The sequence below is a fragment of the Megascapheus bottae genome, chromosome 10, assembly GCF_031878675.1.
Source record: "Megascapheus bottae isolate mThoBot1 chromosome 10, mThoBot2.hap1, whole genome shotgun sequence".
NCBI lineage: Eukaryota > Metazoa > Chordata > Mammalia > Rodentia > Geomyidae > Megascapheus > Megascapheus bottae.
This window is the reverse complement of record NC_143518.1, coordinates 26,691,287-26,715,261: the sequence shown is the minus strand read 5'-3', so window position 1 is coordinate 26,715,261 and position 23,975 is coordinate 26,691,287. Positions and strand designations below refer to the sequence as shown.

The window sequence follows — 23,975 nt, the reverse complement described above, 5'->3', positions numbered from 1 at the left end:
CATTCATACATTTTTAAATGTATATTCAAGTTCTTTATGTATTTTTAATTGTTATATTTATTAAAGATACTTATGTGGCAGCAGATATATGATTTATAAACACCATCTCTAATCCTCTATTAGTTTTTCATTCACATTTTGGCTATAAAAGTTACTATTGTTTTTTATTTTTTGGTGCTGAGACTAGGTCTTGAACTCAGTGCTTGGGCGCTATCCTTGGCTTTTTCACTCAAGGCTAGTGCTCTTCCACTTGAGTCAATGTTCCATTGTGGGATTTTGGGTAGTTATTTGGTGATGAGCTTCATGGACTGACTGGCTGGCTTTGAATCATGATCTTCAGATCTCAGGCCCCTGAGTAGCTAGGACTGCAGACAGATATAACCTACTAACACCCAAATATAAGTTTTTAATATTCATATACCTCCATTTGCTAATTTTGCTTTTGTTACTTATACTTCTAAGAAGTCATTGGCAAGTTCAGGGTCAGGAAAATTTTCTCTATATTTTTTCTTACAGAAATGGTCAGCATATCAAGCAATTACAAAGAAAGACTTCTGTGTAATTAGCATGCTGTCAAGAAATTTCACTTGACCCTAGTACTACTGGTATTCCTTCTCCCAGAGACAATGCCGATCTTGGCTTGGCTATTTTCTTTTTCTTTCTTTCTTTCTTTCTTTCCTTTCTTTCCTTTCTTTCTTTCCTTTCTTTCCTTTCTTTCCTTTCTTTCCTTTCTTTCTTTTTTGCCAGGCCTGAGGCATGAATTCAGGGCCTGAGCACTATCCTTGGGCTTTCCTCAAAGCAACCACTCTACCACTTGATCCACAGCTGGCTCTTTCTGGCTTTTCCCACTTCTGGCTTTTTCTATATGTGGTACTAAGGAATCAAATCTGGGTCTTCATGCATGGTAGGCAAGCACTCTACCACTAGGCCAAACTCCCGGCCCCTCTCTTGATGTTCTTAATAATGCTACTATCAGTATTGAGATTCCTCAACAATATAACTTGATCTTTGCCAGGCTTTAAGGTTTTGGTAAGTGGAATTAAACCATATGTACTCTTTCTTTCTCATTCATTCCACATTATACTTATAATCTGTATATACATGATTGCATTCATTTTTAATATTACTGTGTTTTCAAATACTTCCAGTAGCTGACTATCTCACAATCTATTTATTCTTCCACTGGCTTAGGCTATTGGGATGAATGCTGCTATTGTGTACTGGAACATAGTTGCATACTGGAACATAGTTGCATACATTTTCTTAGGAATGTTACAGGGTGTAAAATTGCTGGGTTGTATACTTATGGCTGTATTGTAGAGTGTAGTTGATGTTTCCATGAGTACTGTGAGAGTTTTCATTGTTCTGTCTTCTTGCTAACATTTGCTTTTGTTAACTCTGTTGCAGTTGTAATTTGTATTCTACTGTGCTAATTACCAAAGAGACTGGTTCTTTTTACTTAACCCTTTTATTGTTTGTGCTGAAATCAATCCCAGGTCCTAAATCAGTTAGATGCTCTCTCATGGAGCTGTATCCCATAACTACTACTTAGGCCTCATTTGGTTTTCCTGGGCCTTTTAAAATTGACTTATTTTATTGGGTCTTTTTTTCTTACTTGTTTTTATGGCTTAATAATGTCTTGATCAGTTAAATATATTATAGGTATCTTTTTTCACTTTTTTAACTTTTTCATATATTTTTATTGTAATTAATAGAAGGGTTACATTATATTCACCAGATAGAAGGTTCATTACTTCACAAACATACCCTTTCTCATGTCTTGGTCGCCATTTACTTGTTTTACTCTTAAAGTGAGACAGAATTGTCTTCATTTTTTTATCAATATTTTTTCATATATCTTTTATTGTACTTAATAGAAGGGTTACATTGTATTCACCAGATAGAAGGTACACTAATTACTTCACAAACATTAATACCCTTTCTCATGTTTTGGTCCCCATTTTCCTCCCACAACCCCCACCCCTCATCTTGTTTCCCCCCCTTCCTATCCTATTTCAAATAACCAGATAAACCTATATATAATATATCACATAACAAGGTAAAATACTGTAACAATATGAGATATCAAAGGACAGCAAAAGGGATGAGAGATAACATAGTACATTAAGGAAACAATCATGCATTATATGGCTTTTGTTTCTATATCCTGGAGGTCCTTTCATTTATCATCGTCCTATATGGCCTTATGTATCTAGGTTTTCTACTATTGTAAATCTTTGCTAGGAGAGCCCAAGGTTTCTACTGATTATGACAAATGAATTCCATTGTGTATAAATGCCACATCTTGTTGATCCACTCATCAACTGAGGGGCATCTGGGTTGGTTCCATATCTTTGCTATGGTAAATAGTGCTGCAATGAACATCATTGTGCTAGTGGATTTAGTATGTCCTTGTTTCTGGACATTTGGGTAAATGCCAAGGAATGGAATTGCTGGGTCATAGGAGAGCTCTATGTTTAGTTTTTTTGAAGAACTGACATACTAATTTCCATAGTGGTTGAACCAGTTTGCACTCCCACCAACAGTATAGTAGTGATCCCTCCTGGCCACATCCCTGCCAGTATCTGTTGTTATTAGACTTCTTGATCATGGCCATTCAAACTGGAGTGAGGTGGAATCTCAGAGTTGTTTTGATTTGCATTTCTTCTATGGCCAGGGATGCCGAGCATTTCTTCATGTGTCTATAGGCCATTCTTATTTCTTCTTCAGAGAAGTCTCTCTTTTAAGTCTTTGTCCCAATCTTTTAAAGGGATGGTTGTTTACCTGGAGATTAGGTTTTTTTGGTTAGTTGTTTTTTTTTTTTTTTTGCCAGTTCTGGGCTTGAGCTCAGAACTGGAGCACTGTCCTTGGACTTTCTCAAGACTAGAGTTCTACCACTTGAGCCTCAGCACCACTTCCAGCTTTTTTTTTTTTTTTTTTCTATCTGGTACCGAGTAATTGAACCCAGGTCTCCGTGCATGCTAGGCAAGCATTCTACCACTAGGCCAAACTCACAGCTTGGTCTTCAATTTTTATGTAGTCAGTTTCATGAATTTTTTTTTATTATGGTGATGCATTTCTCTTGTTCAGAATTTTTTACTCTAGTGGGTATATTCTTGTATTTTCTTTTAGATGTACTTCTCTTTGAGTTTCAAATCCTTAATCTACCTGTAATTGATATTGTGGAAAAATTTGGTTTGCCTTTAGGTTTTAGAGGTTTCTGTGTCTTGTTTTGGGTAGGGGATTCCATGGTGAAACAGAACCTGCTGACAAGGGAAACACACAGTGCAGTAAAATTGCTCAACAACACGGTGGATGGGGAAGCAAAAATAAAGAAAGGGGCCAGGATTCAGCTTTCCATTTAAGGATGTACCTTCAGTGACCTGCTTCTTCCAATGAGGTCCCACTTTCTAAATTTGCCACCACCTCCAAATGACACCATCATCTGTGGATCCAACCTTCAGCCCATAAACTTGGCTGTACATTTAGGATTCAAACTTTTAACTTTAAAATTACTGTGTAATCCAAAATATAATATAGCTGGGCTAAGGAGAACATTTTGCACTCCTCTAAATTAGTAGTGTTTTATGTAGCATGTACTCCTGGATGGACTGTGGGCTTCACAGGTGCTTTTTGGTCTTCTTTCCACCAAAAAAGACCTCCTAAGAGCTTGTCACTTGTCATTATTTCTCTTAATTCTCCAAATGAACGATTATTCTCCTTTAATCCTGTTTGAGGTTTGTTGGGGCCTTTGAATCTGTGTATTGGTTATCTTTTAACAGGACCTCAGTTATTACCAGTGTCCTGTTCTGATTTAGATTCTCAAATACAACAATTTATTAGCCTATCTCTGATTTATAAACTACCATTTCTTTTCCTTTTTATGTTTGTTTTTCTGATGGTGAGGTTGAACTCTGGGCCTGCATGCTGTGCTGTACCTGAGCTCTTCAGCTCAAGGCTACTGTCCTACCCCTTTAGCCACAGCACCACTTCTGGTTTTCTAGTGATTAATTGGAGATAAAAGACTCATAGGCTTTAGTGCCCAGGCTGGCTTTGTACTGCAATTCTCAGCTCTCAGCCTCCTGAGTAGCTAGGATTAGAGGCGTGAATCATCACACCCCGCTATACTATATTTTGGATTAATATTTTGTTTCATCTGTTTCTCACCTGTATCTAGTCCATTATTATATATTTATTGTTTGAGGCTGGGAGTTTGGGCAGAAATCCTTTGCCTAGCAAATAAAGTCTGAGTTCAAACCTACTATCAAAAAAAAGTTCTTTGGATTTTTATTTCAGTTACTATGTTTTATTTCTAAGAGTTATTTGTATTTTGTTATTTTAAAATTCTCTTTAAAAATTTTGTAGATGTTTTCAAGCCTTTTAAATTTTAAGTAGTCATACAAAGGAATTGTTGGAATTGTTTCAACAAAGCAGTGCATGAGTACAATGCATCTTGATCACTGTCGTCCCTCAACTTTGGTCATTTGTTACTCGTAACTCACCGATTCTGTCACTTCTCTTAAATTTGTAGGATACATATTGAATTTTGACTGCTTTCTTCCTCTCTTCTTGTTTATCCCCTCCCCTTGACCCAATCCTACCAATTTCAAGTGCCCATTTCTTGGTGTTCATTTTATTGACTTTGATTTTGCCTTTCCAAGGAATTGCACTCTGAATTCTACCCTGAATTTCAGTTACTACATTTGTATACACTTGCATTTTATTTAAACATAGTAAGCATACTAGTCTCTGATGATCCTAATATTAAGTCTTTGTGAATCTGTTCATATAATTGTCTTAATATGCCCCCTTAGTGTGTTGTACTTGAATAATTGGCCATCTTCATGTGCTAATTTCACTTTGACAAATAATTTGTAGGGTTTTTTTTTTGCAGTATCATATAACAGTAATGAATGAAGATGTTACATGTATATGATATTTTCTGTGCCTACACATCAGAGTACTCCTGTATTTTTGTCAGGGTGGTTTATTTTTCTGTTATTTGATTATTATTGGTTTATCTTAACAGATTGTAGTTTCCTCTTTCAGAGGAATTTGTTTTACAGTCATGTAACACTTTACATTCATATCTTGTTAGGCAATGGATGTTGGTAATTTGAAATGCAGCTTCATTCTTTAAGAAGATACAGTGCTTTAGGTTCCCACATTATTGTGCAGATATATGTAGAGGGTTCCTTAGTGCTGACACTTGAGGGAGCCTGGAAATCTGATTTTTGATACTTCTACCATACTGCTACAATCTATTCCCCCCCCCCCCTTCTCCCTCTTCCTCCTCCTCTTCCCCTTCTGTTCCACTTGATCATCTTGGTACAATGATTACTATCTTATGCAGCTACTGAAATCTTTTCATGTTTACTGGTCCTTAAAATATTTTAAACAGGGAAGTGGCACTTTGGCTCAAGGAGTAAGATGGTAGCTTTGAGCTGAAGAGCTCAGGGACAACACCTGGGTTCAGAGTTCAAGCCCCATGACCAACGAAAGAAAGAAAGAGAGAGAGGGAGGGAGGGAGGAAAAAAAATTAAGTAGATTGATTAGGAGTAAAGTCCTATAGCCCTACATTTATATGTATGTTTATCTTGTTAAGAGAATGGATTAGGAATATTAAATTGCTTTGAGTAATGAAATTTTAGACTGAGCTATAACATATAGATGTAATTTATTCAACATGCTGGAAGTATTTATTATTGCTTGGTCATATATATATATATTTCTATTGCATGTTCAAACTTTTTAGATTTCAGAGTTCATAATTTTAGCCCTAGCAGTAAACAATTAGAAAAAATTCATTGGATCTCCTTGTATGTGTGCTCCTCTAACTGGTTTGTTATACATTTTTAACCACTTTTTTAGACTATATAGAATTTAGTCTTTTAGAGAAATACTTATCTCTATGTTTGGTTCTTAAGCATGTTGTTTTTCTCATCAGATAAGAGGATAAGGCTGACCTCAGTTACTATTTGTATAAATCATAACAAATATATAAATTTAAGTAGATATTAAGATTGTCTATTTTCATGGTTGATAACCAACTTTCTAATAACTTTGATCAAATCGAGAATAACGGTGCTACTATATGGCTAGGAATATGGCTTAGTGGTAGAGTGCTTTCCTAGCATGCATTAAGCCCTACGTTCAATTCCTCAGTACCACGTAACAGAAAAAGCTGAAAAGAGGCACTGTAGCCAAATGGTAGTGCTAGCCTGAGCAAAAGAAGCTCAGGGACAGTGCCCAGGCCCTGAGTTCAAGCCCCAGGGCTTGTCAAAAAGGAAAAACAAAAAAACAGTACCATCTCCCCTTGCCCCTGCTGGCTAACTAATTTAAAGTGAATAATATATGGCTATTTATATTACCAATATCTATATATTACAAATAAAAGCACAGATTATATTATGAAATACCAATCCATTAGTTCTATTAATAAACTAATCACTATGGGATATTTCTAATTTTTTTAACCATACTATATCTACTTTGCATTTCAAATTTATCTTTTTTTCTTATAGTAGATCCAAATGACTTGTACATCGTAGAACCCCTCAAGTTCTCTCCAGAAAAAAAGGTAATAGTCTTTTGAAGAAAATTGGTATGTTTATGGTATTGAAAAATGTAACGAAACTTTAAGGTAGTCCTTAACTACTGTTTATTTTCAGTTGCAGTCATGTTGTAAGTAAATGTTTACAGAGCACAGCAAACTAACCAACATTTCACTGTAGCCTATTTTGTGTGATCTGGGAACCCAGAATCATTTTTTCATTTCAGTGGATTAGACCTTACTACAAAACCTTTAAACAGTTTCTTGGGTGAGAGTCCTAATGTGTGTGTCAGGAACAGTTCCTATTTGCACCCTTCCTGTAATCCTCACAACAACCAGCAGGTGGTGATGCTCCACTTTTTAAATAAGAAACTGAAACAGTTTGTCTTCTTTAAATGACCTATTTTAGAGGACCAAGTCCTGTATGTACTTAGGATATTTGCCTACCTTTTGATTAGTGGTAATTTTCTCTATGACATAGAACCTAAAACTCAATTTCACTTTGGACATTTTCTGTTTTTGTAAGTCAGGTAAGGAGACAAATAGCTGAAGCTTGGTTTTTCATTTGGAAATGAAAATCTTTCAGGATTAAAAAGTAAAATGTATGTAAATGATCCAGTATAGTACATACGTAATAGCTATTCACATATTAGTTGCCACTAAATAGGTATTCATAGGTGGCAGGTTATCAATTAAGAGTTTGGGTTGTCACTATGGAAAGCAGTGTGGCAGTGCCTCAAAAGGCTAAACATAGAACTCGCCTATGACCCAGCAATTCCACTACTTGGCATTTACCCAACCACCCAGAAACAAGAACATACTAAACCCACTAGCACAACCATGTTCATTGCAGCACTATTCACCATAGCAAAGATATGGAACCAACCCAGATGTCCCTCAGTTGATGAGTGGATCAACAAGTTGTGGTATTTGTACACAGTGGAATTCTATGCTGCTGTCAGAAAGAATGACATCGCCCCATTTGTTAGGAAATGGAAAGACTTAGAAAAAATCATATTAAGTGAAGTAAGCCAGACTCAAAGGAACTTAGGCTCAATGGTTTCCCTCATTCGTCATAATCAGTAGAAACCTTGGGCTCTACTAGCAGAGATTTGCAATAGAGCAAAATCTTGATACATAAGGACATATAATGTGAAGCTAATTGAAAGGACCTCCAGGATAGTGAAACAAAAGCCATATAATGAATGATTGTTGTCCTTAATGTACTATGTTGTCTCTCATCTCCTTTGCTGTCCCTTGGTTATCTCATATTGGTATAGTATCTCACTTTGTTATCTGATTTATTGAATTTATTTGTATTTGGATATTTGAAATTTGATAGGGAAGGGGGGAAAACCAAGACGGGTGGGAGGTGGGGGGGGAGGGATACGGGTACCAAGACATGTGAAAGGGTATCAATGTATGTGAATTAATGCACCTTCTATCTGGCAAATATCATGTAACCCTTTTACTAATTACAATAAAAAAAAGAAAAGAAAAGAAAAAAAAAGAGTTTGGGTTGTGTAGAATTCATCAGATGGGTAAGTAATAACTTCCATTGTGCATATGTGTCTGGTGGTACTTCCCACCAGATATTGGTACTTGACTTGCCTTAGCTCAGCTCTCTTAGATGTTCAGTGAAGTCATCTGGAGGTCTAACTCTATCCTTTCTTTTGTTTGTATTGAAGAAGAAACGCTGCAAGTATAAAACTGAAAAAATTGAGACCATTAAGCCTGCAGATCCATTGCATCCAGTAGCCAATGGAGACATAAAGGGAAGAAAACCTTTTACGAACCAGAGAGATTTTTCTAACATAGGAGATGTTTATCACTCTTCTTACAAGGGACCTCCATCTGAGGGAAGCTCAGAAACTTCATCACAGTCAGAAGAGTCCTATTTTTGTGGCATTTCAGCTTGCACAAGTCTGTGTAACGGACAGTCCCAAAAGACAAAAACTGAAAAGAGGGCTTTAAAACGAAGGCGGTCTAAAGTCCAAGACCAAGGAAAATTGATAAAAACTCTAATACAGACTAAGTCAGGATCATTGCCAAGCCTGCATGACATAATCAAAGGAAACAAGGAGATCACCGTGGGAACATTTGGTGTTACCGCAGTCTCAGGACATATCTAAAAGTAATTGAACTTTTCATACTGGCAACATTTCGTTGTTGTTCTTTAAAGAACAGTCTGTGGTAATTGAAGGGTTTGGGGGAGGGAGAAACTATTATTGGGAAAAGTATTCAGAAATTATGATTTCTGCCTTTTAAAAAAGTAGACATGATCGTGTCAATCTTGGTTAATGAGCTACAGTTTTACAAGGCTGATTACTTCCTTACAAGGATAATGATAGGCATTTTTTAAAGATTTTTTTTTCACAGATTAATTACTGGGACAAAAATAATTTGGGACCCCCAGTTCCTTGGGTGGGATAGGAATGAAAGCCTAAACCTCTTCCTTTAGCTTTGTTCCTATTCCTTGCACCTTCCCATATTTATGTGCCTTTTGTCTATTTATAATGCCACTGGAAGAGGAGGGAGAACCTTTCTGTCATTTGATTTCTTTTGTAACTTTGTTAGGATTTTGAAGCTGCAAACACTACAAGGCTTTAAGATGGTCTGTGCCTGGAGCTCAGCAGTGTGGGTCAGACAGTGTAAAATCCTAAAGACTTGCCAACTAGGTCTCTGCTTAGCAAACTCACTGGAAAGAAACACTAGCTGGAACTTTCCTTACATCCATTCTATTAGATAAATGATGAGGCTCTTAATTTTTTTTCACTTATTTGGACTGCATTACTTTTTTCTTAGTTACTAACCTAATGGGGGGGGGGGAAAAAAACTACATCTTTTCTTGCCAATGTCTGATATTTGCAAACCTGTGTTTGCAAATACCAATGTTGTTTGCAACATTTTTTTAACTGCATTACAGTGTAAACATTCATAATAAATATCCCCCAAACCTTTACATCAATGTAAGAACAGATCTCATGATAGAATCACTGCCTATGTACATATGCACAGACCAGTGGTGAGTTTGCCAAGCCTTATCTATTTGGTAGTCTAAAGAGATTATTATTCCTTGATGTTTGCTTTGTATTGGCTACAGTGTGCAGAGATACACGTGTGTTATGTCAATATGTCTGTCTTTGTTTGCCTTTTCTCCTTTAAAAAATAATGAGCAGTCACTGTATTTGAGCAAAATAATTTCTTAGTGTGTGATTGTACAGTGAGTGAAAAATGTTTCTTTGTGAAAGAGCGAGAATTGAACATTTTGTGATGTGAGATTTAAGTTATAACTTATTGAGCACTTTTAGTAATAACTTTTTTTTAACTTGCCTGATACCGTTCTCAAGGTATTGTTTGTAATGTGACTTATTTAAAGCCTTTTGTTTGTTTGTTTTTAAGTTGCTGCTTTAGGGTAACAGTATGTTTTAGAAGATTAAACGTTTTTCTTTCCAGTCTGCACCATTAGCCATTCAGAGCAAAAGGGCCTGAATACATAGAAGGCCTGTGAAAAGAGGTCCAGATGCAAGCAGAGGGAGAGGGGGAGAGACACCATCTGGGTGTTGTGGAGAGACTTCCAATGTGTAACTACGGAGCTGTAGTGCCATTAGAAACTGTGAATTTCCAAATAAATCTGAACACTTGTCTTTATTAATTACTGGCTTTTCTGTCCTTTGAGAGTATGACATTTTGTTTTACTGAGTTCTAAACAGAAGTGTAAATTTTTACCACCCTCAAAGCAAAATATAGCAGCATCCTTCTTGAGTACAGATCACATTTCAGTAAGCTATAAGCCATACTTTCTATGCAGTCATAATTTCACCTTTGACACACTAAGATGACAGCTTTGATTACTTAGTAGATTATATATATATCTGCTTTTGTGCTTTGGCCCTACTAGATGTCATCTTTAAGACTACTGTTTTTAACTTCTCTTCTTAAAATACAGCTTCTTTCAAAAATTCCCTTTCAGCTCAGGGAATTTGCCTTTCAGTGTAACTAAAGACAGAGAAAGAGAAAACAACAAAAATGTAAGGCTACAGTTTTCCTCTTTCCTTTCCATTTCTATAATTGTGGCATTGGGAAATCAAAATCTCATTGAGCATGTTTGTCACCTTCAAAGGGTTCTGAAGACCAAGTATGTTCATTAAGTATCACATTCCACCCATCCCTCCATCTTATATAGTGTTAGGTAGTAAAGTCTGGATGCTCAATGATATTATCCCTGGATTCAACAAGGATGAAGAAAGGAGCTTGTTATGCATGCATGTTACAGGTCGTCAGGGAGCTGGGAGCCAGAGTGGAAGAGCTAAACTCTAGCTAAATCAAACTTACTGCAGCCACACATCTGTGTCTGCAAAGCCAAGGCAGCCAGGGAGAATCAAGTGTTAGATCTCAGATCATTTCATGACTCGATTGCAAGTGTGCCCTGAATACAGCTCCTGCTATATTGGAATGTTCTGCCTCCATAAAGACAATGCTTTACTTAACAGACTATTTTATCCTTATCCTGAGGACCATTGCATTGCTTTAGTGTGTTTTCTCTTACATGATCACTTCCCTTCCTTCAAATAGATCATTCTTGTCAGCACAGTACTGTGTTGTTACTTCCATTATAAACCCTCTTGGCCTACTTCTTCCCTCATTGAAAGGGATGCCTACTCTCACTACTGTTACCATGCCACTACCAATACTTGTTACTTTAAGATACTTTAGAGCCAGGCGCCAGTGCTCACACCTGTAATCCTAGTAACTCAGGAGGTCATGATCTCAGGACCATGGTTTGAAGCCAACCCTGGCAGAAAAGTCTCTGTGAGACTTTTTTTTTTTAAAGCTTCGAAAGAATTCAGTTTTATTTGGTGCAAGATTTCTTCTTTGTTATTTTTCAAGAGTAGGATACAACCTGTTCCAGAGGAAATAAATCAGCTAGATTTTAATTTTCTCCTTGCTCCAGAGTGGCTAGAAGTTCACACCTCCTTATCTTCCTTTTCTTGTCTATTTGTAAAGACTGGCTTAAAAATATTTGCTTATATTTGCTCTTCCTCCTCCTCCTATCATATGACCTAAATGGCACGGGAAAATATCTCAAGTGGCTAGACTCCTGCTTCATTTCATAATGGACTACGTTTAGCATCCTGTCCAATGACATTTCAGAACCTTTTTCATATTGATATTTAATTTTTGGATCAAACAGAATCAGTGAAACTGGGTTCATTCCAGGCTATTCTAGGAAATGTGAGTCTGAAGTCTAACTGGGCAACTAAATATACATTTACAGTAAGTGTGTATTTTGTGAATAGTTCATAAACACCAAGCACAGGGCGGGGGGGGGGGGGCAGGGCACAGTGCAGTGAGCCAGAGAGACAGAGACAGCGTTGAAACAGACACATCCTGATGAAAACATCTGTTCACCCAGCAGAATTTCGCTTACTCTTCTGTAATTCCCACTAAGGATTGTTCTGAGAAGTAGATTAATTTATTTCTCAATTGTCAGATCCTTTCTCGCAGCAAAATTGTTGATTTCAAGCATTTCCAAGTGAGTATTCTGAACTCAGGGTAAAGAAACAGTCATCTTGTATTTTTTCATTGTTGTAGGTATTGTGCTTCTGGTCAGCATTATCTTATGGTAAAGTCAATCAAGATGTCTACTTCGAAATGGCACCAAATAGAGAAAAGAAGGGGGAAAACAAGATAATTGGGAGAGGGTTGGGGGAGGGAAAAGAGGACAAAAACATGAGAAGGGGTATCAAGGTTAGAGAAGTAATGTACCCATTACCTGACAAATGTAACTAACCCCTCCATACATTATCCTGACAATAAAATACAATTAAAAAAAGAAAAGGTAGCCATAGCTATTATCCTAGTATTTGTTTCTATTTCTGTTTGACACAGAGAAACAAAATAATTCCTGAGTGCATGACTATTAAAATACTTTCATCACATTATAGAAAATCAATTCACATTCAAGAGTGCTAATGGGGTACACCGCTGTGCTATGCATTGATCCTTCAAATAAATAGACATCTCTGTGAGACTCTGTCTCCAATTAAACACTCAAAAACTGAAAGGGGCACTGGCTCAAAGTGGGAGAACACTAGCTATGAGCACAAAGAATCTCAGGGATAGGCGAGTGCGGTGGCTCACACCTGTAATCCTAGCTACTCAGAAGGCTGAGATCTGAGGATTGTGGTTCATAGCCAGCCCAGGCACTAAAGTCCAAAGTCTGTGAGACTCTTATTTCTAATTAACCACTAGAAACCAGAAATGGCACTGTGGGGTGGTAGCCTTGAGCTCAAGAACCACAACTGACCAACCACGAAAAACAAAAGTGTGTTATCCAGCCTGGCTTTGAATTACTGTGTTCTAACGATCCTCTTGCCTCAGCCTTCCAAGTATTTGATACTGCAGGTATGCCCTTCATCTCCTGTTTGACCACTCTACATTAGTGATTATCTTGAATGAGATCAAGTGAATGGTTCTCAGTTGTCATCTTGGCCCACCTATAGCATCTAATTCAGTAGTCCCTGGTTGCATCACAGTTGACCTTTGAACAAGGCAGGGGTTGTTTGTTAACCCCAGTCACAGTGGGAAATCTATCTGTAATGTTGATTCCCTCAAACTTAACAACCAACAGGTTGCTTTTGACTGGCAGCCGTTTAACACATTCTGCATGTTATATGGGCCAGACATGGTGAAGTACATGTGACAGGTGTGAGAGATGACTCTTTTTGAAATAAGTGACATATATGGAAACAAATGCTTCATAAGAAAGACTGGTTGAGCCAGGTGGCGATGGCTAGCTAGCTATAATCCTAGCCATTAAGGAGATGGAGATCTGGGGATCAGGGCTCAATACCTGCCTGGGCAGAAAAGTCCCTGTGAAACCAATTAACCACTTAGAAAACCAGAAATGGCGCTGTGGCTCAAGTGGTACTACACTAACCTTGAGCACAAAGAGGCTCAGGGACACACTCAGACCCAGAGTTCAAGCCCAGGAAGTGACAAAAAAAATATTAAATCCGTACTATTGAATTAGAACTAGCAGATTACGCAGTTTCATCAGTATATCAAGCCGAAAGACTGTGCAAAGATGTGAAAGTAACTTCTAGTCTCAGGTTCCTGGAGGTTGGTAGCGCCCTTCCACTGGGGAATATATCATTTTTGACCCCACATGTTTCCAGAGCTTTTCTATAGCGTTGTTCACTGATCCAGTACTGTTTACTTTTTATGGAATACTTTTTCACCTGAACTTTTCATTCAAGAGCACAGAAGTCTTGACCTATGTGTCTGTATTTGCCTGAGGCAAATATGAATATACTGAGTGTTGAGCTGAACTTGAGCTTATCTGTGACACACCACAGGCAAAGATGCACACACTGCTGGCATGACAAGAAGGAGGTAAGTCTCTTGTCTGTTGGAGCTTGCCAAATGCTGACTGTGGTTCTCAGAGGTGTCATTCTACCCTATGGATTTCTGGTCTTTGTTGTCACTGAGTCAAAGAAATTTTATATTTCCGAAACATACTGAGTGTGAGGAGAACTTCAGGATGAAACCAACAGAAAAAAAATTTTCTAGGCAAGCACTCCAAACTCAGTTTGGCCTGGTGGTAGCGTGCTTGCCTAGCATGCATGAAGACCCGGGTTCGATTCCTTGGTACCACATACATAGAAAAAAGCCGGAAATGGTGCTGAGGCTCAAGTGGTAGAGCTCTAGCCTTGAGAAAGTCCAAGGACTGTGCTCAGGCCCTGAGCTCAAGCCCAGGACTGGCAAAAAAAAAAAAAAAAAAAAAAATTTCCCAAAAGGATCAGCATCCTCTTTCACATATTTTGATTCAAACCCTGTACTCTCCTCCGGCTCTATATAGCTCTATTACTCATTGAACCATAAAGACCACAGAACTATCTCAATATTTGTTGGTTTCAAATCTAGCTATTAGAGTGCTATATGCGTATGATTTAAGTGCAGAGTGAGTGATAGATAACACAGACCCATTTTTAGATCACTTTCTTTTGAAACCTATTTTACTAGAGAGATGACTAGTGTCTTGGCGCTTGAAGCCATTCAGGACACTTGAACTTACTGTAGCCCCTGAATTGCTATTACTTAATACAGTAGTGTAGTACCTAGTATTCATGACATACCTAACCTTGGTAGTGAGATCTAAACTTGGTTTTGCTCATGGTAAGGGATCAGGAAATTTATGCTGTCAAATTCTAAGAACCAAACAGCAATCAGAAGAAATAAGCAATATTTTTATCCATGGTGAAGACAAATCTCTCTAGAAGCAAGCAATCAGAATTCTTTTTTATTGGGGTTTATGGAACTTTAAAAGAGGAAGTGCAAAAATGACTCAGAATCCCCACATGAAACAGAATATTGATTTGAGGGTGGCTGAAATGTTCATATACCCCAGATCAAAGAAGCTCCATCTTAGAATAACTTAACAGAAGTTTCAGCTCCACCCCCCACCAAGAGATTCCCATCACCCCCCAAAGACCCAGAACATTATGTGTTTATATCACATGAACCTCACTTGGGGTTCATTACACCTATTTGGTGTATCTGTTCCAGAGAAATTAGACCAATCCATTTTCTCAGTAACAACTGAAATATTACCATCAGGCCATGCTGTCTATCCAGGCTGGCTTTAGCACAGTAATACCCAGCCCCCTCCCAATTACAGTTATTCAAATAAATATGCTGACTGGTTGATAGTAGGAGATTTTAGCCTATGGTATAGAAAAAAGAATAATCCACCACTATGGAGAATTATAAACATTTTAAATCTGTTCATTTACCAGTAATGTACCAACTAAATCATATTTAATCATTCTATATACACTGATTCATAGACTCAGACTTTTTTTCACAAAAAAGTTATTCTACATTTGAAAATGTAGGATTTGTATGACCATCTGCCATAATTATGCAAAGAAATGACTTATTTTCTTTGAGGAATATGAATAAGAGGACTTAAAGATACATGCACTGGTTAAGTAGGTGAGTTAATTTTCCTTAAATCTGTAATCTGATATTTTTCAACATTTTATAAGTAAGCCCACAGCTCTTTCTCTATGTAACCTATTAACTACGAGGTGTTAGCAGCTGACATTAAAGTCTAAAATGGGCTCAAGAGAAAAATCTTCCATTGCTTGATTCATTTCAAAATCTCTCCTAAGCAGTTCAACCCGGACTTCAAAAACATCATCCAATAATGTAATTTCCTAATGTACAGGGCCCTTTGGGGAAACATCGCAGGCCTCTGCCAGGTCATAACAAGCTGTATCAAGCCTTGTCCATTTCCCTTCATGATGTGGGCTTGAGAAGAGAAAAATCAGCTTCCATCTCTTGTGAGCACAAGTACATCTAGGCACACACCTGCTTATGTAGATGCTCATGACTTTCAAGAAAAGAAAACCATACTTTCAAAGAATGTTACATGGATAAAACATAAACCTTACAGTCCAGTGTGGTGGGTAGACAAACACATGCAAACAAATAGCTATAAATACCACTTGTCAGTGCTCTAGGGGTGGTGTGACTAAGACTATAACAAGGAGATGCTGAGAATATGGAATGACTGCTGCCAAAAGCTGCAAGCAGCAATTGGAGCCACCCCAAGAGAGGTCATATGGGTACAAATGGAAGGATCACCAAAGTAGGTCTGCCTGAGTAGCCATTGGATCTCCATTACGTCTTTGGCTCTACTCATACAGCTTTGTGCATCACACTCTCTGGACCTACCTGTGGGGATTCTGATCAGACAATGTTTGGCCTCCCAAACCTTCCTTAGAAACCTGACGGCAGCACTTCATGGCTCCATAACTTATATCCGTATATGTATATGCATTCTTATATATAAATTTCCTTCATATATTCATGTATTCATATATATAATCTCTCTCTCTCTCTCTCTCTCTATATATATATATATATATTTGCAAGTCCTGGGACTTGAACCCAGGGCCTGAGCATTGTTCTTGGGCTTTCTCAAGGCTAGTGCTCTACCACTTAAGCCACAGCACCGCTAGCACCACTTTCAGCTTTTTCTATGTATGTGGTACCAAGGAATCAAACCCAGGTCTTCGTGTATACTACGCAAGCACTCTACCACTAGGCCAAACCCCCAGTCCCCATAACTTGTATTCTGAAGCAGAGCTCACATTCCTCCATGTACCCCAGGTGCCAGACAGAAAACAATAGGATTTATTTATTGCCCTGCTGTGTTTTGGCCCTCCTTTGGTCTGATGCTTGCTAGGTTCCCATTACTTCCGTCTGGAATAGGAGTATGTACTATGTGCCATTGTATCTGGGGAATATGTAATGTTCCTTTTAATATTTATAGAGACTCACAGCTAAGATCCATGAGGCTCAGAGGAAACTATACTTGGGCTTCTGAACAGTTGGAACTGTTTTTGTTTTGTTTTCTTTGGCAGTCCTGGGGCTTGAACTTAGGGCCTGAGCACTGTCCTTGGGTTTTCTCAAGGCTAATGCTCTACCCTTGAGCCACAGCACCACTTCTGGCTTTTTCTATGTATGTGGTTCATGCATGCTAGGTAAGCACTCCACCACTAGGTTCCACTCCCGGCCTTTGAACAGTTGGAACCGTTAAGACGGTAGAGACTCATGGAAATGGACGGAATGTATTTTGCATTATGTGATGGTCATGAACCTTTTGAGGCACAGGGATGCAATATTACTATGATTTAAGGATGTATTTCTGTATCAAGTTTATAAGTGGTATATTTATGATGGTTAATCTTGATGAAGAACTTCATTTGATTATTGGATTGACAAATGCCTAAGGAAATAGTTAAGCATATCCTTGGTGTGTTCACTGGTGTAAGGGGCGGAGGCTGCCTTTTCCAGGAATGATTAAGTGAGGAAGGCCAGCCCTAACTCTGAGCAGCACCAGCCTATTGGGAGCCTATTGAGTGGGAACACAGATGAATTAAAATGGTAAGGAAAGAGGCAGCCAGCCAGCATAGGCATCTTCTCATTGCTCCCTGGCCACCGTTACGCCATGATGCCACAAAGAGCTGCTGTGCTCTGCCAAACTCTTCTCATGATGGCCTCACCTCTGATGACATGAACAAAAACAAATCTTCCTTTAAATGTGTGTATGTCCTAGTAGAGGAAAGCCTCACTAACACACTATCATTTACAGGAAAATGGGTGAAACTGGAGGACAGCATATTGAGCAACATAAGTTACACAGAGAAAGGCAAGTATTGCATGCTTTCTCTCATATGTGGACAAGATGATCTGAACGCAGAAGGACTGTTAGGAAATGGGAAGTGGGGGAGGCTATGGGATGGGAAGGAGAGAAGGGAGGGAGAATAGAAAAGAAGGGTAGGTGGGCATGATCAATACGTATACTTATGCGTATATGAAAATGCACAGTTAATCTCATTAACTTATGTAATTAAAATATATTAATTAGTTCAAAAGCATACTGAAGGGCTTGGGGTATGGCTCATGACACTTTACTGATGACACAAAGGAGGAAGGATAACCGTTGTAGGCTTGAGAAGGTGTAAGATAAAGCAATTTGATGGGCCAAATGGCTGCACAATTGTATCAGTAGGAAAGATGGTGATGTGTCATCATGATTACTGATTCAAGTCTATGGAACCAAATATACTTAAAATGTGTTTTCATCTTAAAAAGGCTGTGAAAATAAAAGGACAAACCCTGATTAAAAACCACATTGAAATAGCTTTGCACAAGTAGAGTTGGGGGCTGTGAAAGGACAGGACAGTTTGTGTTCGGCATCTAGGATGACCGAAATTACCTTGTGCGCAGAAGCTCAAGATACATATCAAGAAGCTGTTTTATAGCATTCGCAGTGGGTATTCTTTGCTTTCTATTCTGTCTGATCAAGTAAGGAGAGGTGGTATTATCCAGTAACACAAGGGGAGATGATGACTTGTACACCAACACTTGTCCTTTGCCCGGCTGAGAAGACTGGCACTGTGGGTGTTACTCCGACTGCTCAGGAACTCTCAGTGAAGACACTGTGAAGTCCGCCTGTGGTTGACGTTGAAACAAAATGTACTTTTATAAAGCTGATCAGATTTTGGCCTATGCTATCTTGTCTTGTTTCAAAAGTAATTCAAAGTAGCTTAAGGAAAAAAGATGGCACAGTAAGATAAAAACATGACTGAGGGAATTCAGGCTAATATATGATAGCATTTCCCTTAAAAGGTTACTGTCTAAAAATAATATTTGATTTGTAGTCATTGAGAGAAAACATCCATCATGTATAGTAGCATGCGATGTAGCCTTTTCCTACCTCTGAATTTTTTTTACATAATTGATGGCCCCTCCTTCCTCAAATACTTCTTTCATTTAACACTGGATCAGGGAGGGCTTTCTGGGCCGCGTTTCCTCCACTGCACACTCATCATCATCCTTATTTTTTTCCATGATACCATATATTTTACCCCTCGATGTGTTTGCTGCTCATTCGCCAACATTACAATAGAAGTTTCAGGAAGTGTCACTGCTTTGTCTCCAGTACCCAGAAGAATTCCTGCTGTATACTCTGTTCCATACATATTTTGGAATCCGTTGTAAATTAATGAATTGATAGACACTAACGGGATCCTAATTACAGAATGCCAACCTGAGTAGCCTGTCAGCCTGAGGTTTAGAGTTTCAATAACCCACACTGAGAACTGTTCTCCATGCATGCTTTTCCTGTCCATCAAACCCTGAATCTTTACTCCCTTTCTTCCTTTTCTGCAAACTGGGGGAAGATGCTACCCATTAGACAAACTTTCACAGAAAGAATCACAATGAGAAACAAAACATAAGAATAATAAGGACTTATTAAGATTTATTGATGATACTGATTCTAGCTTCAAGGCTGAATATATCCACTCATGATTCAATAAGAATTTTGATCATCTCTGTGGCCATTGTTACTATTATTCTTATTTGAAAGATGGGGAAATGGAGGCTTAAAGAAGCTAAATAATACACCTAGAGAGAGATACAGCTAGTAAGTGGTAATATATATATATATATACTGTTATATCTATCTATATATAGATAGATAGATAGATGCTGTGTAACTACAATGCAATGATTTAAAGCAATCCATTGTTATTTATCTTGGTTCAGGGGGTAAAATGGACTCAGCTGGCAGTTCTCTTTTCAGGACTTCTCATATCATGAAGCATTGTAGCAGTAAGATAGAACTGATCTGAGAGTCCAAGATGGCTTTCTTATGCCCTGCATCAAGTGGAATGGCTAGAACTTGAACTGGTGGGCTTGTTTCTTTTTCTCTCTGTCTGTGTTCACCTACCTCTGTCTGTGTCTCCGTCTCTGTTCCCAGGTGACCTTTCCATTGTTAGCATGACCTCCTCAGGTTGGAAATCTCCCAGTAGTCAGATGTCTCCTGTGATGATTGGCTACTTAGGATCTTGCTCTGTCACTCCCTCTGGAAATCTGTTGAGCACATGGAAGCCACTCAGATTACATGGTAGAATATAGGTACATCCTAGAAAGCTGGGCTCATTAGAAGTCTGCATTGAAGTCTCATACCGTCATATTTTCAAACCAGACATTATAAACCCTGGCTAGGGATTATGAACTCATGTACCCATATTGGGCTGGTAGGTGATGTATGAGCACTGGTCTTAGTAAAGAATCACTTGCCACTCAACACAAGCTGACTTTGCCTTTCAAGACTACAGATCCCCTTTGAATTTGCAAGAAATCTAATTACATCATTTTTTGCCAAAAAAAATATCTGAACTTGAAAAGGATGGTATTGGTCTAGTTCATGGGCTGCCAACTGTGAACACTATTCTAGACCCCCTAAGGTCACAACTACACTCATTGGCACAGTATGCAAAGTCTCCATGTTTCTGGCTTTTCTACCACTCATTATTTCAAAGACAATTACTTTTGATCCTTCCTTCCTTCTACTTTCTAGAGAGATAGCATATAATAAAACTCTGGGAAGAGCCAATAAATGAATGACTACAAAATGTCAGATTATGAAAGGGATGACATGGATCAAGATTTTCTGTATTCATATACTGCTTTTTTTTTTGAATGGCAGTCCTTACAACTACTTACAGATAAAAATCAAAGTTATCAGATAAAAAATGATTAAAAATATCAGTAAATACCATAGCATATCATAGCACAGGTAGCATAAAGAATACTATAAAGAATAATAAAAGGCTGAGCCCCAGAGTAGCAGCCAACAGAACTTTCCTTGTTGTCTTCTCATGCTCTTCAGTTCATCTTGAATGGCCCTTCACTCTCAGCCAACTCATTACTTGGGACTTAGCTGGAATATCACAACCACTGGGTGTGTGTGTGTGTGTGTGTGTGTGTGTGTGTGTGTGTTTGTTCCCTACCCTCCCCATCCTGCCAGGGCAGAACTGGTGACCTTCTTGCTTCCCAGGCACTTATATTCCTACTCTTGGCACCACCTCCTAGGTTGACTATTTTAAAGTTTACTTAGTAAATTGAAAGCTGCTGCATTTCCTTAACTAACCAGTTGGTGAAGATCTTCAAGGAGCAGCTGTATGTGAGTAGGGAGATTCTCTTGGGCTCTTTTTTCTTTCTTTACTTTCTCTAGTAAGAAAGATTCTTTCTTTTATTTTCACCAGAATATAAAACCACATATGAATATTTGGGAAGCCAAGTAAATGGCATACATAAATCCATGTCCTTCATTTTAGAGAGAAGTTCTTAATATGAATAATATTGCTATATATTTCAAGGGCAACAAAGGAATCTGATTGTGAGACAGCTCATTCTAGATGCATGGTCACACATCATATACATAAACACATGAAGCATTTGTCCCCTGCATCTACATATAGGGACTCAGCGCACTTAACACCCAGCAACTTATGTAAACAGGATGCATATTTATCATTGGTAGGCATCACACATAACAGTTCCTCTACTGCAGCTCTATCTCTACTTAACATCTGCCTTTCTGTGTGCTGTTTCTGTCTGGCTACCTCTGCCTAACATTCCAGTGGTTAAAGCCTCCTTGTCTAGCCTTTCGCGATGAATGGAAGGCTGGTTTTCTAGAAGACCCATGGTACAGGCTTCATTGTCCTGTGTGTTACTGCCTGGTGGAACAAGATGAGGTTATATTTCTGCTCTCTATGGGGCACACACACGTTCCACTGCACACTGGAAATGCCTGAGCTCTAGAGCCAAACCACAGAGTGCTGTGGGCAGATGAACCTCTGATCTGTCTCATCTCTGGAAACCTTGACATTCAAGCAGTGGGAGATCCTTCCCCCAAAGTCAGTGCCCAGGACGGACCCTTACTCAAAGACAATAGTCACCTCTGGCAACAGGTGCCTTCCCTGGTAGCTTGTGTCCTAGAAAAGTGATTGATGAGAAATGATCCAACTGGTGTCCCTACTTTCTGTTGTGAGAGGAGGCCTGGGTGAGGGATATAGACTGTTAACTAAGCAGGCTGGTAGGAATGGCCAGAGGTCCTGAGCAAAGTAAGCAATGAGGAGTCGGGTCATTTGCTATTTCTCTTGGATTGGCTATTTGCTGCCTGTGATTATCTGAATGGAATGGACAAAATTTTTGTTTTGCTATAAAATTAAATGGATATGATTATTACGCCCTCTCCCATTTAATTTTTCCACAGTCTATATTTCCTTCAGCTTCAGTCAAATCTGTTTTGGCCCTCTTTAATTTAGTACAAATTTGGAGGCTTCTTAAGGGTTTCTCACAATTTTACAGTGTAGTTAGGGTTACGTCAGGGCTTCTCAGCTTCAGTGTTGTTTTTCCAATTGTGAGAAACCAGAATTGAAGGACTCAGACCTCTTAATCTCCTGCAGAAGTTGCTGGATAGCTTTTCTCAGACGAGCTCAATGATCAATGGTAGAACCAAATGATTCTTTGTTTCCCACCATTTTCTTGCCCCTACCTGGTGACTGATATCCTGCACTGTTCATATGCCAGAATGAGGATTCCCAGGCAGATCATATCACTCCAGGTACATCAGGAAAGGTTTATGGAATGTACAGGATGCCATCACCTTCAACAATATGTAATTTCTTCACTGCTTATAAACCTAATGGCTGTGTTATATTCTGAGAACTACAACTAACGTTCCCCATGATGATATCCTGTGCCAATTCTTTGAATACAGGCAACACTTTTCTACTGTTGTATTCCCACAATCAACCATGGCAACTCGTGAGGATCAGTGGTTGTTGGTGGAATGAGCAACTAGGCTTCTTGACTTTGTGAGGTCTCATCAGTCTACAGTTTGTGTTGTGCATCCTTGACTCCAGTTGAGAATGAAGTAGCGAGAAAGCACCCTAGAAAGGACCAAGTATTGAAGGCACCTACCAAAAGAAAAGATGAGTCTGAGTAAGTCATGAAGGTCTAGGACTTGTAGCCCCATGCTGCCTGTGAGGAGAGAACAGAGATGAAGGCAGTGATGGGGAAAGAAGGATTTGGGGACTGAGATGTCCTTCACAAACAGGAAACAGGTTTTAGCAATATGAAAAATGTAGCTGGTGATGAATGAGAACATCAGGCATTTGGGGGTGTGTTTAAGTGAAAAGTTGTATTCTGGGAGTCTGGAAAGAATTGTAGGAGTCAGAGAAGTAAAACCTCATCAAAGGCAGTTTCACATTTTCACGGTGAAGTTCAGTGGAACATTACGTGGGTGGAGAGTTCGATTTTAGCCTGGGATGAGCCCTCCACTCTTGGGAGCTCTGACCTGCCACACTGTAGCACGTTGCTTAGAGTCAGGACTCCCACTTAGGCAGAGAGGACCTTTCCTCTTCTCAGGAGCCAACAGGACTCATGCCAGAAGCACAAAATTTTGTCAGTGTCCTTTCAGTGAAACTCTCGTTTCTTTAAGCACCTATGTCCTGGTTGTTGGTATGTACTAGGTCTCTTTTGGTTACATATGATAAAAGCTGATTCAAATAGGCTCATCTTGGAAACAGACCACTATGACTTCTGCAATTATTAGAAGGTAGAGAGTTCCCAAATTGCCAGTGAGGATCAGATCCTCAGATGAGTTATATGAGAACTCTCTGCCTACTTCTTAGATCTAGTAAGAGATATCCCATGGAGGGGACAAGGAAAGAAGGCCCAGGCTGACCAACAAGGCCAACAGCCCAAGAGTACATCTGTTCGTCCCAGTAGGCCAACAGATAGTCCTGAGTAGCTTTGTAATGGTGTAACTTGGGGCACTTGGCCATCCAGAGTCTAGTTCCTGGGGACTAGTAAATTCACATTTCTGATGGACCATATTGAATCCTACACTCAGGCCTGGAGTAAGATGGGGGTCCAGGTGGGTTTATTTGCAAATAAAACACATGGATGGAAAAAGAAGACAGGTGATTTCTAAAGAAAATCATACTGTTATTACCCCAAATGGGGTGATGATCGCAGGGCACAT

General features: G+C 38.8%; 1 protein-coding gene across 8 annotated transcripts in view; it reads left to right on the top strand.

The window, feature by feature from the left end:
* Suco (SUN domain containing ossification factor) overlaps positions 1-23,975 on the top strand; it is an 89,730-nt gene that overhangs the window by 65,444 nt on the left and 311 nt on the right. For 2 of the 8 annotated variants that reach the window (XM_090340427.1, XM_090340426.1), the window contains 2 exons: positions 6,525-6,580; positions 8,242-10,208. In XM_090340427.1, the coding sequence (XP_090196553.1) occupies positions 6,525-6,580; positions 8,242-8,685 (500 nt within the window). In that variant the 3' untranslated portion in view covers positions 8,686-10,208. Of the gene's footprint in view, positions 1-6,524; positions 6,581-8,241; positions 10,209-17,720; positions 17,778-22,706; positions 22,931-23,975 lie in introns of those variants that run through there. The other 6 variants (XR_016536834.1, XR_016536833.1, XR_016536835.1 and 3 more) reach the window with 6 other exon arrangements.